The sequence below is a fragment of the Oxyura jamaicensis genome, chromosome 24, assembly GCF_011077185.1.
Source record: "Oxyura jamaicensis isolate SHBP4307 breed ruddy duck chromosome 24, BPBGC_Ojam_1.0, whole genome shotgun sequence".
Classification (NCBI taxonomy): domain Eukaryota; kingdom Metazoa; phylum Chordata; class Aves; order Anseriformes; family Anatidae; genus Oxyura; species Oxyura jamaicensis.
In genome coordinates this window covers 3,629,953-3,647,724 of record NC_048916.1, presented here as the reverse complement: position 1 = coordinate 3,647,724, position 17,772 = coordinate 3,629,953, and the positions used below count along the sequence as shown (strand labels likewise).

The following is a 17,772-nucleotide window of genomic DNA, read 5'->3' as shown; positions in this document are numbered from 1 at the left end:
ATTATTAAGATGAAATCAATTTCATTAGAACTTTATCAGATGGGCATGGTTCCACGGTGGAATGTGACTTTGTGATTTGGTTGGAAATTGCAAAGTGGATGACAAGAAGAACACGAAGGCCTGTTTCTTTTTCTTAATCCTTTTTCTCTATAATGAAAGGGGAAGCAATCGCAGAAATACCAGCCTCTTTCTGAAGTCTGCTGTTTCACATCAGTTCAGATTTAGTACTTTGAGATCCTTGCCTGTAAAGTGTGAGAAAACAGTGAAGTTATTTTTCTTGGTTGCTTTTATTTATTGTTGCTATTTTTTTTTCTGTGAAAAAAAAAAAAAAAAAAAAGCACTACGGCACAGCACTAGGAAGCATCTTGTACTGAGCCCCAGGGGACGGACTAGAGCCAGGGATGACTCAATAGGTCATCTCTTTTTGTAATTTCTGTAATTTTGTCTTTTATTTAATTACAGTTAGAGCCTGTGTGTACACAACCGTATGCAACATAGGGTATACAAAAACCATAAATATTAGCATTTGAAAATCATACATAATTTCCTCCCTCCCCCTTTTTTTTAAAAAAAAAAAAGTCCAACTCCTGCACTGATTTGCTGCTTCATGTGGTATGCTGTTGGGCTGACGGGTTGCATAATAGCTCAGCGTACTACCGGGAAAGCTGAGCGTGTGTTATAAATGCCGGGATCGCGTGCATCTGCAATAATATGGCACCCTGCTGCATTCAGCTCTCTGCCTACCCACGAGCAGCCCTGGACGTGTTTGTTACTCGTGTAACTGGAGCACTTTGGTGCACCCGGTTCCATCGCAGCGTTTTTGGTGCTCAGTGTCGGAGCCACTCCGTTAATCTGCTCGGACTTCAGAGCTAAGCGAGCGAGGCTGGCAGATGTGGGAGCTGGATGGGGCCCACCGGATTGCTGACGTACCGGGTGAAGCAGTCGTGGCGTTTCGGCAGGTGACGCTCTCCCCTCCGGGCTGCCTCTGCCGCGGGCTCCTCGCAAGGTGCTCTGGGCTCTGCGCCGCACAGGCTGCACAGGGTCAGGCAGCAAGCACAGTGGTGGACCCGATCAGCTCCCCTGGCTATCCTGGAAACATGGAAGAGTGCTAATGAACCCTGCATGTCCTGCATCCTCAGCACCCCCCTTCATCTTCCTCAGACTCCCGGGGAAACAGGTGAACTATTTGGATTGCTTGCCTAATTTAATAACAGCGTACAGCATCTTGAATCGTTGTAGTGGTTGCTCTGTTCCTCCTAAAGGATGTCGGGGATGTTGACACAGAGTTTTTATTTACTTTATTGTGCTGCAATGTCCGGGCACCAAAGGGTGAGTTAAGGATGTTGTTTAAGCCCTGGGTCACCTATGTGCATGCGTTTGTCACTGCTGGATGCCTCGGAGTGGTTCTACAGGAGCACAGGTCTGAGCACAGACCCCAGAGTTCTCTGCTGTTTGTCTTCTTGGTTAGGATATCTTGGAGTGGGTTGTATGGCTTCAAATACTCATAATGAATTACTTTATAGGGTTAGCATTTATCTAAGGAAAAAGCACGTCCAACAGATCTGTTGGTCCTTGCTCTGGAAGTGGTGATTGCAGTCCTAGATGGCACTGCTGGGGTTAACGCAGGTTTCCTTACGGAGCAGCTCTCAGGCAGACACAGGATTTCTTTCTGTACCAGGAAGGGCAGCAGCACAGGGCCAGAACGCTGCCAGCAGGAGCAGCCCTCCCTGGCCGTGAGGACGTGCGTGTGCTCTCTCCTGCGTTTGGACCCGTTCGGTTCGTGTGCTGAGCCTGCACGAGGTGACGTTGTGCATTTTGCTGGGGGCCCTCCGGCCACTCCCGAGTCTCGGTGCGAGTCTGCTCTAGCACAAGGCAGCGTTGCTGCGATCTAACACAGTGTCATGCGTGTTTGCAGTCCACCACCTAATTTTGCCCAAAATGATCTCATCACCATCTGGCGCCGGATCCCGGCATAGCTGCATGCTACGAAGTCATTGGGCTGCCACGGAGCGCTGCGGTACCGCAGGATCCCAACGTGCAACTATCACAGTGTCGTGACATCAGAACCGGGCTGTATCATGTCACGACACCAGGCTCTGATGTACTAGAGCAGCATCCCACTGTTATGGTACAGCATCCTGGTATCAAAAACGAGAGCACAGTTCCCTGGCACATTGTTATCGCACAATGATGTCCCTTTGTCTCATCGGGGCCTAGTGTCCTGCTTCCATGAGTCATTTTCATGTCACAACATAGTACTCTCACACGGTCGCATGTTGCGACAAGGTGTCGTGAGAGGGAACTTTTGTTCTCAGCCTTATCTCATCACTCCTTAGCGTGCCTGTAACAAGCCAGGCCCTGAGCTTGAAATCTGGGAAAGGCAGGCACTACGACAGGGGGACGGGCTGTCTTTCTCTCACAGCGCTGCTCGCTGATACTGTGCTTCCTCGGCAGCAGTTTGGGGAGCTCCTAATCCAGCATAGATGGGTACTACTGTGGGTCTTCTCCCCAAAACAGGAATAAAATGACAAAAGAAGTCTTCCAGGGACAAAAGCAAGCTGGTAGCTGAACTTGATAGCTCAACTCGACACCCCATAAGATGCTGAGCAAAAACTCTGCTCTTGGGAGTTTTATTCTTTCCTGGTTCCTTCTGCCTTGCCTCTGCCAGTCTGTTGCTTGGAATATTTCTGAGCGCCAGGACCTGCTCTGTGGAGCCTACGGAGAAAATAAAGGCCAAAGGCTCTACCTAAAAATAAATCTGTAATTCATTTTTCTGCTAGTGCCTGTGGGTGAGAATAAAACCTCTCAGTGTTCCAACACCCTACTTATCTGAAGGAAGGATCTATTATATAGTTGTGGGGGTGGGATGGGAACTAGGTAGGGTTACAGAACAGCAGAGCTAAAATTAGCAGTTGTTTGATGTCAGGGAGCAGTGAAGATTAACGTTAGGCGGTCTCAGTTATGCATGCTGTAAGGCAGCCACTTGAGGGCTTCTTTGTATCCAGACCAGGAGGGACACCTGCCTCTTCAAGGGGCTCTGTCAGGGCCTCGGTACCGAGGGGAGGAGAGGAGAGAGGGGCTTCATCAGCCGTCGTGACAGTGCTGCGTGGCTTCGTCCTTAGTCTAGTCCTGCAGCTTCTTCAGAGGCTGAAATACCAGGGTAGGGAACCAGAGAAAGCAGGAATGCTTCTCTCAGTTACAGAGAAATTGTACTTGCTGTTTTACAGTAACCTGACAAATGTGGGGTTTGGGTGTCCAGGATTCTCGCCTCCCTAATTACAGAGTGACATGATGCTACATAAACAATTTTTAATTTCATATCCATACTGTAGAGACTTAAAGAGCTACCCTGTGCAGTGAAAATGAACTTAGTTCAATTGCAGTGCAAATTAAAGGTGAATTTTAAAATCAATTCTTTCTCAGACTTTTTGGAGAAGGCAAGGAGAAGAGTTCAGCTGGCACTGCATAATTGTGCTGTTGTGCACATGTGTGTTTGACCTTCACGTTACAGGTTAAACTGTCATGTTTCGGTGTGCTCTGTGTTCTTCACCAGGTCTTTTGCCTCTACCCTTTTTTTTTCCATGCTTTTTATTCAAAAGGAAGAAATAGATGCTGATAACTCCCCCCCAACAACTCTCAAAGATGACCCACATACGTGTAAGTTATTAATATGACTCTAACATTTGGAAGCAAGAAGCATTCCCTCTTTATACACTCTGCAAGCGGATCTGAGGAATCAGAACATTCCCATTTGCTGTCGATGCAGTGGGAAGAGGGAACCATATTAATAGGTCAGTGTCTCTCCCTGCCTCCAGAATATTCTGAAAATTTGACTGAACCCGTGACCATAGAGCACAGCCTCGCTCCTTTCTCTCAGCAGGAACAGAAGTTGTGATGTGTCAGGTGAGTCGAAGAACTTTGAACGATGTTGGTAGATCAATTTTGTAAATGGCTTCATGGCACAATAAAGTGATTAACGGCAGGTTTGGTGCTAATTTATCTGGGCTTTCCAGGAGTGGGAAGTGATAGTAAGCAGTTAAGAGCCTAGTCCAAGTGCACTAATGTCAAGGAAAAAACTTGCATGCAATTCACATGGCCAGACTGTACTCACAGTCAGTAACCGAGGCAGAAATAGAACCAAGATCGGCTCATTTCCAGTTTGTGTCCTGGCCTGCACACTGCCACACTGAATTAATACCTTCAGTGGTAATATGGTATAAAGTACAAGTGAAGTGACTATTTTAGTAAAGAAATAAAATAAATTACAGTGTAAGTAGACTATTTGAAGAAAAACTGACTGAGTCATTGTGAAACCTTTGATCTGAGATTTGGTTTGCTCTAGTTCTCTGTGATGATAGACTTGCAGAACCTACCCTTTAGTGTGTCTTTGTTTGTTATGTGGTGTGCTTTTGGCATTGGATTCTGACTCAAAATTGGATAAACATCCAACATTTCATTCTCCAGTATATATGTGCTGTCTGAAACCTCTCTGAGGGCAACGTGACGAACGCCGTGAAGATGCTGCGCCTTGCAGAGCTGTGCTGCCAGCACCCAGAATCTCTTCCTCAGATTTCTCCTTGAGCTTCAGATTATTTTGGCTAATTGAATCCCAAGCATTTGTTTCATTCAAAAAAATTGCCTTTTCTGCTTCTCAGATGGTAAAATCAGCTTGCTGTCTGTGTAGTCCTTCAGCAGCCTCGCAAATGTCAAGTGAAGGGCAAACTGCTTAGAACCATCCTGCAATTCTGCCGCCGCTGCTCGCTCAGGGCCTTAAGTTGAGATGAATGAGGCTGCAGCGTGGCTTCTCCAGAGAGCCTTCTCCTCACGTATGCAGGGGGAAAAAGCATGGAAGGAGGTAAATGCAGTCTCAAAGGGGTTATGGATAACATTTAGCAGATACTGGCTGCTTCTGTTAAGGTTTAAATGTGGAGCTGAGGCTCTTGGTGTGCTGTTTGAGTGCTCGGTCCCTTACATGAGAAGCAAGGTCCTGGCTTTTGCAGCTGGAAGTCGGGAGAGGCCAGTTTTATGCCTGGATCTGTCCCTGCTGTGTCACGATCACGCCTCTGCCCCACTTTCCCCGTCTGCAGAATGGGGCATGCCTGTCTGCTCCTCCCACTGAAGCAGTTTGATATTTACGTGTGGCAAGTGCTAGAAGGGGCACGGTGAATGCTGTGCCGGAATTTGTGTGTGATTCATCCTGCCTGACTTAATAGTTCTAATGAAGTAAATGGACGTGCTCATAGATTTACAATTTCTGCTCGATCAGGGTTATTCTGTTCAGGAAGTGGGCAAGGTCAGAGCCTGAAATATCCAAGCGTTGCCAGCAGAGCTCCTGTGGCATGGTACCAGCCTCCTGGTCAAGATCTCTTTTGGTTAATCACTTTTGGCGACTGAAATCCCCCTTGGGAACAGGAGTCTTCTTCACTCCCTGCTCTGAGCTGGTTAGTGGTGTTCCTGTGGCCTACTAAAGCAGCTGCCAGGCTTATTCTTGAATCTTTCTTTGCATGCCTCTGATTTCAGCCCTGGGTTTGAAGTGCAGTTTAATAGCAGACTACCATTATGTTGGCAACTGATACTTATTACGCACGGTAACTGTTAATTCCAGTATTTTGAGTCTGGTAAAAGTGAATGGTATAAATTGAGGTATAATAGCAATAACAGCATCCAAGTACAAAATATCCGAGTTCAGTAAACAGTACTTTAGACTAAAACAAATGCTCTACATCAATTGTTAGCTTTTCTTTTCCTTCTGCAAGTTATTTGTGCTCTTTCAGAGCCATGTGCTGAATGCAAGATGGTGGAACCTTCTCTGAGCTTCTGCTTTACTAAAGTTTTCCGTTCGGCCAGCTTTAGGTCTGTGCTGAAGTTATACTTTCCTTTTTGCAGTGGTTTTCTCTTCAAAACCATTTTTCCTGACAGAATGCTGTCTGGCTAGCCACTGACCTGGGGGTAGGTGTTCTGCCTTTTTTCAGCTAGCATCATGTGATGGTAACATAGCCACCCTACACATATGGCAAGGGAGCAGAAGAAGGATTTTTGGATTTTTTATTTTTATTGTTTATTTTTCTTGGTGGCAAGAGGAGATATGTATTTGGGGTATATATATTTTGAATAATTTTAAACCACTTGGAATATCAGGTTTGGAGAAATGTGGTTTGACCACACCTAATTTCAGGCCTTGGAACTGGAAGGAGGAAGATGGAGGAGAAAAAAAGTTGAATGAAAGCGATTTAGGGGAAAAGAAGGAGGTATATATTCAGGAGTAGCAAAGATGTGGTAATGTAAAAAAAATGTCCACGTATGCACATAATATAAGGTACCGAATTAGTTGTGGGGGGAGGAGGATAAACGACTTGTTTATCTTTGGTGTAGAGAACAGCTCTCTCTTTAACTAGAATCGTTCTTTAAATGCAATACCCAGCAAACAAGCCTGGCCTTAAATGACTGTAGGAAGAGATGGCAAAGTCCAAGGATTCCAGAGGAATCGTTTGGAAGGTTTCATTCCTCACTGGTGTAGTGATGATACACGAAGTGCTGTGAATTAAAAGGCTTGCCCTGGAGACAGGCATTTTAGAAAGCTGGTGGAAAGCTAGAGCTGTAATTTTGGTGTATTTCTGACCCTTTATGAATAGAAATGAAGCAGATACACAGGTCTGAAAGAAGTATCCTTTGCTTATGAGGAGATTGGGTACCGTGGGTTTGCAGCCCTCAAAACTGCCATTTATTTTTTTCAGATCTGTCAGCAATTAAGAAACAGTGTGGCGACATGGTGGCCTTCACGCTGACATACATTTTAGGAATGAGGTTTGGGAGATGAACTGTTCCTTATCTTTAGGCCTTGAAAGAAGGTTTGTGACTGAGAGCTGGAGCTCGGAGTCTGACCAGTGCTCAGTGGCTGGGTCAAGGCAGTGAAACTACAGCATTGCTTCAAATGCCTGCAATGTTATTTTTCCAAGCTTTCCAACAGGAAGAACGGGTTCCCCATTGATTCTTCTGAGTTTCAGGTTGACGACAGGTAATAGAACTGATTTTGGAAATGGATCTAAGATTGTGGAGTTTTACAATTAGAGAGGGTTTAACAAATAAGTCTTCACGGCATTAGGAGATTTTCATGCACGCTCTAAGAGACCATCTGTGTCCTGAAGAGTTTCCAGCCTCTAAGGCCAAGACGGACAAAGGGCAGAAGAAAGGAAGTGGTATCAGTAGCCTTGGTTTGCAGGTGAGGCACACAGAGGTTAAAGACTTTTTTACAGTTAACATTTATTAGAATAGGTGTACTAGAAAACTCCCCTGCTGGAAGCTTGGCACAGGTGAGTTAAAAAATGTTATAGCTTAAAGCAAACTGTATTGATAAAAGCTCAAAAGACAGCAACCTGTATTGATCAGAGATGCAAACCACCCTACTACATCCCCTGCATTTCTCATCCGTGACTTGCCCAAAGTCACAAGCTGGATCCAGATTGCCCCAAAGTAACCTATGTCTATGTCTTGCTCACAAGTGTAAATATCATAATTGTAGTAAGGAAGTTTATCCTTTGAAGGATCACAACCCAGATTCACAGTGTTAAAAACCTCAGACAGTTTTAGGTGGAACTTTGCAAGACTTCCCTCATGAATCTCAGAATCATCAGATATGTTTCACTGGAAGGTTTTGCAAGTGACTTGCTAACACAGCAAGGCAAAAGAACTCTCTAAATCGTGATGCTCAAATAGCCATAATACTTATCCAGCCGAATGTAGACTTCTAAGGACTCTTGTATCACTAGGAAACAGCAGTAACCAAAAGGTTACTGGACTGGGTTGCTGCCTATTAGGAAAATGATGGAAAGCAGAATTAAGAGAGAAAAAGACTTCAATTGAGTCATTGATCCGTGCCTCTGCCAATACCACTCAATTCCTTGTTTTGCCATTATTAATGGTTACCCAGTGCTGTTTAGAAACATGACAAGTGGAAAGGGTTATACTGCTTCTCTCGTTCTCTTGACTGCAACGACTTGCCTTCAGCCTAGTTTTTTCCCCTCCATTTACTTTCATCTCATTGCTCATTGTTACAAAATCTTTTAATACGGCTTCCCTTTCTCCGTGGTATTTACATTCTTCAAATATTTGTTGACTACTTTGCTTTGTTTACCCTTCAAGTGTCTTTTCATAAATGAGCCTCCTGAATAATGTGATGTTTTTGTTGCTTTCCTTCGAGCTTACTCCTGTGCAAGAACATCTTTCTGATTATATGGCACCCCTGCAATGAAGTTCCTGGGAGAGATTAACTGATCGTTCACAGCAAATACTTCATCAGCTTCCCCGAGCTATGATTGATCAGACTGTGCAGCTCTGAATCACATTAGTCTTTGCTGCTCCTCTATCATACTGCAGGAGCACATCTCATTTGCTTTGTGCTCGTACCCTGCACACCGTTGAGCTGCGCTGCTTTCCTGCTTTTCAGTTCTGTGGCTTGATGCACACACACTCTCCCTGCAATGCCTGTTTGGAGTAGGTACAAGAGCAAGAGCAGTGGCAGGATATTCTGCATGCTTTGCCCGGAAGAGAATCAGTCAGTCTGTTTATTTTCCTTGTGAGACAGGCTTCTCTATGTGTTTGTATCCAGGTTTTTCTGAGCATGTTGATATACACTTTCCATATGAGTCACGTTGTTACCTTCTGCATTTTCTAACCTTTCTGTAGAAGATGGCCTTTCAAAGAGCTGGTATTTGGAAATACCCATGTGTTGAAGGCAAATATTTTTCCTATTGCTGGCTGCACTGCCTGCTGCTGTGTTGGGCAAGTAGATGGTTCGTGTTGTGCCTGGGAAGGCTTGGAGAGGCTGCCTGGTGCCTCCGCAAGGCGAGGAGTCGGTGTGTCCATAGAAATGACTAAGTGTTCAGAGGAGAGTGCTTTGTGGGAGTAGGGAAGTTGAATTTAGAGGTGGTTAGGCTGCTTAGGTCAGTGCTGACTGCTCCTTTGTCGTCACAGAAGTTCTCCCTGGTGCTCTTTACAGCGGGGAGCACAGAGGTGTTTAAAAAAGTGCTGCTGAAGCATCCCTGCGAGGCTGTGCTGGGGCAGCACATTGAGTGGGTAGGAGCAGGGGAGGACAAAACTGAGGAAGCCCTGGCATTTCGGAGCTGTCATCCGTGCAGAGCAAGGAGCAGCCAGGGTTAACCAGGCGCTGGTGATGTGGGCTGCGGGGCATTCTTAAAGAGACAGTGGGTGCTCGGCGTTCCAGTGGGCAGCAGCCGGCTCGGATGCCAGAGTGGTGGCAAGTTGCAAAGAAGGCTTTGTTTCAGCCATGCCAAGCCGTTATCGGAGTGGGGAATCTTTTTGTCAACTACTTTCGAGAACATAAAATGCATCGGAGCAGGGAGATTCGTGTGTGCTTTAACGATCTCTCCCCCAGCAGAACTGCTTCTGTCTGCAGCTTAAATGGTGGTTTCGGAGAGCAGAGGAGCAGGGAAGACACGTGGCTGCGCCCCGGGAGATGCGATGTGCTAACAGGTGGCGATGCGAGCCTCTAGCTCTCCGTTTGCCATCTCCCAGGCAGGCAGAAGGACTCTCCCGCGGATGCAGGTTCCTTTGTGTTGGTGTTTGTGCACGCCGAGAGGTCAGGAGGTTCCTTGGGAACAAGGATGCCCTGACGCAGTGCAGGGCTGGGACGGGGAAACGGGGGGTTTGCCTGAGAGATCAGTCGGGATGGAGGGGCTGGGGCTGGGGGGGGGGAGAAGCTGAGCAAGACTCCTGTGGATCAGTATGTCCAGGTTTTGTGGGAATAAGGGCTGGGCTGGGTGGCTGCTTAGGGCTGGTAGTGGGTTTCTGGGTGAGGCCAGCAGAAGGCTGCAGGAATCTGAGACCATCGTGGAGGAAAGGGTCAAGCGAGGTTAAGAAAGTCAATTAGTGAGAGTGGGGATGAATCCAGTGTGTCTGAGTGGCTATCAGGAGAGGAGATCAGAGGTGGTTCAGGAGGGATGAAAGCAGGGATTGGGGAAGGCTTTAGGAGACTGGTTTTGGTTGGGATATAGGGGTTGGAGCAGTGCTGACAAATGGAAGCTGCTGTAATTGCAGTGGTATGACATGACATAGATGTGCACGGTGCACCAGACTGTGTTGAAAAAAGATTACACTCTTTTTGTGCCCTTTTCCGTCTTTTAAATAAATCTGCTCACGGGTCTGAGTTGTTCTCCTTCAGTGCAGCGTGCAATAGGGAGCGGAGGAGATTGAACGAGTCGGGCATGTCTGTACCAGGAGACCGAGTGTAGCCCAGCCGCTGGCACAGAACAGCTGATGTGCATTTTGCTCTCTCCAATGGCAGCTATTGAAGCTCTATCCAGATGTCAGGGAATTCTCTCTTTGTGCTGAGCTTGCCTAGGGACAGCACATACAGGGGCTGCTGCCTCGTTGCTGGGAGCAGAGATGGATGTGGCTTTCTGGCATTCAGAGTGGTGTCCGCAGGATGGGATTTGTGTGCATGGGATTTGAGGTGAAATTCTGCTGCTGCTTGTCCTGTGCTGGCTACAGTCTTGGTGTAACTCAAAGTACAATGGCGTGATATGTAACTTGGTCCTGAAGAGGTAAGAGAAGAAAGACACACAAATAACGGAGGCAGTATTGTAATGATTCCACAGGAAGCTGTAATTAATGGCTGACCCCCCATTTCTATTGTTATTTGTCTTTGTATGATATTGTTACGTTGGTTAACCTGTTGTCCTGCTTTTCTCTTCACCCTCTCTTAAACTGGGCACAGTTCTTGCAGCTGGGCTGCACTCAGGCCCTAGCAGCCAGAGGTGGCTCCCTCGAGCGCAGTGAGGTTTGAAACGAGTACAACCTCTCGTCCTTGCGCTTTTCACTGCAGGGTTGAAGGTTTGTGCTGTAGCTCCTCAGGGTGAGGGCTCTGTCCGTCTGCAAGCTGGCCAGCCCTCAGCACGGTGCTATGGAACAAATAAATGCTGGTGTTGCTTTTATTAGTGCTTGAGCTCAGAGGCTGCTGCTGTTATTGATGTGCTTGTTAATCTTCGTTTTCAAGTACCCCGACTGCTGTATGCATTATCTGTCAGTGCAGCCCAAGTGCTTCTGGAGTAAAATACGCAACAGCTTATCATCAGTGCACTAGAACAGAACGTCTAATGGCTTCAGAGGCAAAAAAGAGATGGATTTAGTATCAAATCCAGAAGTTGGCAGGGGACTTAAGGATAGAAAAACGTAGACGTAGCTTAAGGAAGTGATGTGGGAATTTTTTAAGAAACACATTGCTTTTGTGTCTGTCTTCAGTTTGAGAAAGTTCAAGGTTTCAGATGTTTCAAACGCTTCCCTCACTGAAATATTTCAGTCAGTTCTACAGGTGCCAGCACGTACGGGGATGTTTCAACGGAAATGTTGATCAAAGTATTTCTGAAGTTACAGTTCTGCCTTTAATGACATGTAAACCATCAGAAATTCAAAATTTGGCATTGGCATATGAGAAGTTGGCGTGATATACTAACTGCATAACTTGTGTTTCTCTCTGTCACATCAGCAATTGGGGCAGTCTTGCAAATACATAATTCACAAATAATATTTTTTGGAGTATTTAATTATAAATTAAAGACAGAAATTGTGGGAGGACAGCTCAGGCAGCCTCCTCCACTGCATCATCCCAAGCCAGTGGTTTCCAGGCTGGGAGCTGTTGCCTCTCTGCCATCAGTCCATTATTTGCTTTATTCTGGCTGTTTGTCCTGACCAGGATGCAATGCCTGCCCATGTTGGGATGTGATTCTTTTGGTCTCAGTGCGCAGAGCAGAGCTGGGCCTACAGGGAAAGCTTGGCTGGTTCCCCTGTTGCTCTCCTTCCCTCCTCGTTTGCAGGTACATCACTGAAGCGAAGAGGGCTGTCAGTGCAGTAGACATCCTCATGGATAATACTGTTTACAAAAGTGTTACTGCAGGGATCTTGGGCAATTCCACATGTGATGGCAGTGGTTGATGAGGAAAGTGTCTAGAAAGATCCTGGCCATGCTAAAAATGCTTGTCCTGCTTGTCCAGGCTCAAGCTCTCACTCAAACACTTCTCTTCTTGATGCTGAACCTCACTCCGTGCACGCTCCGTCTTGACATAGTTTCACCTCTGCTGCTTCTGGCTCTGCACGTGCTGATTGTCGGAGCGTGGTGCTGAGCACAACAGGTAGGGCTCTGTTTCCTGGGTGAGGTGGGATCTGCTGCTCCTGAATGCCTGAATTCTGTGTGGTTCCTTTTGTGCAATTAAGGAGAGCTAATTAGCTCCTTTTAGTGCAGTCTCCTTGCAGAGGTAGCTGACCTCTCGTTAATCCTGGATTAAGTTCTTAGTAAGAACTGGCTCTTTGTGTGTCCCAGTTAAGATGTTGACACTTTGTTCTCTCTCCTTGTTCTCCTCCTCCCCCTCTTCCTCCCCATGCCTTTGAGCACATGATTGCCTGCCTCCTCCCTCCCCCATACCGTAGGAATCCCTGCGCTCTTCGCAGCCACCGCATCTTGCTCCTGAAAACGCTGCTGGCAGCTCAGAGTACTCTACCCAGATACTTGCTTGATCTGGTACCTGCCTGGGAGCCCATTTTCTGCAGAGGGAGAAGGAAGAGTTTTGGAAATGCTCCTTATCGCTTAATAGGGTGAGAATGGTGGGGTGTGAAGTGTAGCACCTGCTTAGCGTGCTGGAGGCTGGAAGGATGCTCTGTGGTCGGAGCAAACCAGGACCACGGGGCCCAGCCACAGAGCCAAGCCTATGCAGTGCCGTGCATTCAACAGCCGAGTCCACCCCTTTACAGTAATGAGGGTGTCAAGGAGAAAAGCAGTCTCTGTGCTGCAACAATAGTATGAGCAATACATTAAATATGTGCACAACGTTAATTACCATCCAGGTGCGTTGGTTATCCATTACTGTTAATCTTACTTGCAGATCTTGAGGTTGTAGCGCTGCACTGAGTATCCCCTGAGGACAGGCTTTCTTGAGATTTCTGGTACGTCTTTCTGAAGACGAAGCCAGAAGTGCTGTGAAAGCGTAAGTGTCCCTGGCTCTGTGCTGAACTCAGCTGAAAATTAGAGGTGTTGGGGAAAAACTGCCTCAATGGCTTTAAGTTTTCAAAATAAGTCAATGGGCAAGGAATTGTTGGGGAAGAGGAAATGAGAACCCTTACCTGTTTTCAAATCCATGTGCTCACTGTTTGCAGACGCTGTGCAAATGGACTGTTGGTTGTTGCTGTACCTGTGGAGTGGCTTACACGGAGAGTGAGACTGCTGCCGCTGGATGCAGTTTGCCTCAACCACCCCTGTTGCTCTGTAGCACGTTGGATGTGCAGGCCCTGGACTGTCTCCCATGTATCTGTTGTCAGTCCTGGGCTTTAATTACTTGGACAGTGCGTCGTTTCCTCTCACCTGAGGGATGCAATATGTATGAGTACGCTTGTGTTACGGCTGGGCACACCAGGAACCGGCCCTGCCACCGAGCCCAGCGGGCGCTACAGGTGTGGCTCGGGCTCTTGCCTGAGCATTGCCCCAGGTGCACGTGCCTGCACTTGGAGTGCTGCTGACGTGGGAGTTTCTGTCTTTCTGTAGGGCTTGGTAGTCCTGTGGTATTTGGGCTGTAGTGTGAGACCATGTCGTGCCGTGAATAGCTCAGCAGTCAAGGCCTCCTAAGCTGTCCTACCAGGAGAATGTGCTAGTGCTTGTCCTGCTTCTTTAGCACCAGGGCAAGGGCTGAGAGAGGTACATGCAGGCAGAACCAGTCAATGTAAAATGAGTTCTGCAACTCTTGCACCAAGTGGGAACTGGTAGCTTTGCCCTGGTAGCTTAAGGAAGCTCAAAAGCTTCCTTAAAGGCCCCTAAAGATCCTCTTCTTGGTGCAGAGATATCAAAGCACCATAAAACAACGTGTCTTCGTAGTGTCATGAATGGTGCTGCAAAGAGCCAGAAACATACCCAGAGTGTTTCTCCTTCTGAGAGTTCTTGGTTGAATTTGCAGATCTAATTAAGTTACTGAAACATGTGAAGTGTCGTGTGATTTTTCAAATTACCCAGAACTTTGCCTTTTGCATTCCACCCCAGATAAGCTTAAGAAGCTTTACTCCAAGTAGGTCTTACATTTTTACTACTGCTTTTGCTGTGCTTGTGAAAGCAGATCTTTCTTTGGATTCTTCTTTTATCCTGTCTGAAGATTGGGTAAGTCTTAAACTCATGTGCTGTACCTATCCTACCACTTCATGACCTGCTTTGAGCTTTGATGTGCTCTCCATGCTTCCAGATCAGAAGTAGCCATCATACTCAATTTTCTACAAGCTTTTGGGTCAGTGGAGCTCTCGTGACCACTGCAAAACTGAATCTCATTCAAACCCAACATACCCAAAGGCTTTTAGAGACAGACACTCGCACTTCCAGCTATTTTCATACGAAATTCATATGAAAAAAATAATGGACTGTAAAACAAAACGTGACAATTCAGATACCCCCTCTGAAGGGGAATGCAAAGTGTAAGACCTGCCTGAACTGATTGTTGCTAGAGGTACAGAACAGAATTTAGAAAAACACAAAGCCTTGCCTAATGCTGTTTTCCACAGATGGATAATCTAGTCTTTAAGAATTAGTTACAGTGGTTGGCGTTATTTACATCCAACAATGCACCTCTCTCATCCACTCAGTTTGTCTAGCGTTAGCTTTCAGCACTTGGTACTGTTGCACTTCTGTTACCCGGTATTACCAAATCTGTCTTCCAGGTGAACATTTAAAGCTTGTCATTCCTTGACCTGCTGTGTGTGTTGAATGGATTCAGTGCCCCTGTGTCCTCTTTAAATGCATTGGTGAGGACCCAAAGACTGCTGCATGTTGATTTCTCCAGTTGCAAAACAGACGCGTAGACCTGTTTTACCCATAAACACTGAAAGGTGGTCCAATGAACCAAAAATCAGCCTTGAGAAGGCGCTGCAAAACTGGAGAGGTCTGTGTTGGCAGAAGGTCGGTGTGTATGGACAAGATGGTGCAGGGTTTGGCACTAATTCTTCATTGCCAGTTGTTATGTAGCATTACAACTTACCCTGTTAAAGACAGGTTTCTACAGAAGTAGAAGACTCTGGGACTTGCAGAATTATAGAGTCTTAAGTCAGATGTTACTGGGTGAAGTGACAAATACCATTGTCAGCTCCTGTGATTGTATTACGGCCTATTTTTGGTGCTCTTGATAAATCTCAAATGCTTGTAAACATGTAATTATCTGAAAAGCTTCACCGTCTCGTTTTAACAGAATATTTTCCCCATGAGTGCAGAGAAATCCTTGGGAACACAACCTGAACAAATGTGTGCTAATGGAATCAGAGGAATAAAGACAGGTTTCAGAGGAATTAAAACAGGTTTGCTTTTCTGAAGTTAGGTTTTGTAAGCCAACTTTATGTTTGGGATGAAAGTTGATGTGTTTAGGACGCTTGTTGATTGGCAACACTGTAAATGGAGAAGGTGTAGTAACAGGTTTGGTCACAAGAAGGATGTCACAAAATTAACATAAAGCTGATAATTTTCTTAATGATACAGTGCATTTGTTAAAATAGTGGCTTATACACAGAAAATGCATGCACGTGTATGTGCATTCTTTCAGTAATATTAAAAACTTGCTGGTATTGGTGCACTGTCCCAATCCAGATAAGTGCATGATGATGATGTCTTCAGTTTAAAGTCATGCACAGCATCTGAATTGCACAGTGGCATGTCTGGTGGTGCAGATCATTGATTCTTAGGAGCAGAGCACCTCCACTGATTTTGATTATAGTGAAATGCTGGATAATCAGCCTTCTGGAGAGATGGTCTTCTGGGACATTAGCGCTGAAAGCTGTGACTGATTCTGGAGAGAATAGAAAACGTTCAGCCCTGTTTCAGTGTCTGGAGTGGGTAAAATGCAACACAAGGAAGCAGCGGGCAGAGCAGCACGTATTTACATCACTTGACTTTAGGTATGGCTCCTTCCGTTGGCAGTGGGGAGCAGAAAGTCCCCACGGGGTCACTCACAGATCTAAATGTGGCCGTTGACTCCTGACTTAGGTACTCTGAATCATGTTCTAGACCACAGGGAACTCTCACACCTTCAAGGTAGACGATGAGCATACAATTGCAGAGGCTGCTGAGGAACAGAAGAGTCACCGGGTGTGAAGTTTAAACCCCTGGTACAGGAGCCTCTCTGGGTACACATGTCGGAAAGTGTGTGCACACTGAGAGCCCCAAAGAACGTGGTACTTTCACCCGTGGACACTTGTGCTTCAAATCCAGGGTGCTGCTGCTACTGGAACCAGTTCTGGGAGAGCTTGTGCAGACAGAGTCTGATTTCATCTGCTGGAAGGAAAAGTACAACCCTGCATGTTGTTTTGCTTTCTTTTTCATCCTTCACCCTGCGGAATTTATGCTGAACTAGAAAAGCCCTTGAGAGGGACTGGACCCCTCCTCGTGTTCTGGCACAAAGATGCCCGTGAGCAGCAGCGGAGGCTTACAGCAGCTTGTGTGTCCTCCAAAGCATCGTTTACTGATGCTTCAGCAAAGTTGTAAACTTCCCTCAGTGTATTTCTTTAAAAACCCCAGGCCTGTTTATACAGGGGGAGGCATGAAAAATTAAACCAAATTAGCTTCCTAGATGAAGTAAGCCAAATTAAGTTGAGGTCACCTTAATTTTGAATGTGCCCTCACAGTGTTTAATTCAGTTTAGATAATCCACTTTGCCAGTTAATTAGGGTTTAATTTTCCTGACCGGTCTTGTATCGACACGCTTACAGGTTTCGAAACTTTCTCCCACACGTATGAACGGTCCGGTGTGCGCGCAGGGAGGACGAGCGTATTTTTTTTTTTTGGTAACCTGTAGGATCTGAACTTGTAGGCTTTGCCCAACTTTAGGAACAGCGCCTAAAAAAGACAGGTATAACGGGGGGGGGAGGGGGACTCGGGGAAAAATCGTGAGCTCTCTCCCTCCCCGTTCGTTCTCTCGGGGCAGGGATGGCTACCGAAGGCGTGAAGGGGCTCGCGTTATGTAAAGCGGCAGCCCACTGGCTGCGTGCACGCGCGCGCACGCGTGTGTGCGCGTGCAGGAGCGTGTGTGCAAGAGCCAGCAGCGAGGGGAGAGGCGCCCAGCCCTCGCCAGAGCCGCACAAACAATCATAAGCACAAAGAGCGGGGCGGGGGGAGACGAGAGGCCGAGCCATGGCAGGAGCCCGAGCAGCGTGCGAGGCGGCCGGGAGAAAGGGCTGTGGGTGCCCGTGAGCACCCCACGGCCCTTATTCCCCGGGGAAGGGCTCTGCCATGGTGCAAGGGGTGAGCTCCCTCCCACCCCACCGCTGGCCCACCCTCGCTCTCCCCTCGCCACGCACAAGTGCATGAATGAATGAATTCCTAGCTGCTCCGCGCCGCGCTACGGTCCCTAATGGCTACCAGGTTAGTGTTACTCTCCTGTTCCTTCTGCTGCTGCCTCTCTTCCTCTCCGCTCCGTGCTGCCCGCGGTCCCCGGCCGTGCGCCCGTGTACGTGTGCATGTCTGCGTGTGGAAGACGGAGCCCGAGGGCTGTGTGTGCCGGGCTCAGCGCAGGTTTGCTGAGCAAATCTGTCGCCCGAGACGTGTGCTTTCAAGGCAGATTAAATCTGGAGTCCATGTTGGTTGCTGCTGCTGCTCCTTTCTGTTCGGGGGACTTGAAAGCAGACGGCGTGACATCATGTTGCAGAGATGCTCCGTTTCTTTTCTCTTTCCCAGCCCGATTCCTTTTTCCCTTGTTCTCCCCCATGCATGCGCCCTGCTGCTCCTGCAGCGGAATTGCTTAAAGCAGC

The 17,772-nt window shown here is 47.0% G+C and overlaps 1 protein-coding gene across 14 annotated transcripts in view; it reads left to right on the top strand.

Moving 5' to 3' along the window:
* Nucleotides 1–17,772, top strand: part of GRAMD1B (GRAM domain containing 1B) — a 147,133-nt gene that overhangs the window by 87,256 nt on the left and 42,105 nt on the right. Inside the window, exon 1 of one of the 14 annotated variants that reach the window (XM_035346315.1) lies at nucleotides 9,139–9,561. The exons of the other annotated variants lie outside the window; for them this stretch is intronic. Coding sequence (XP_035202206.1) covers nucleotides 9,473–9,561 — 89 coding nt within the window. The 5' untranslated portion in view covers nucleotides 9,139–9,472. Of the gene's footprint in view, nucleotides 1–9,138; nucleotides 9,562–17,772 lie in introns of those variants that run through there. 14 annotated transcript variants of the gene reach the window in all.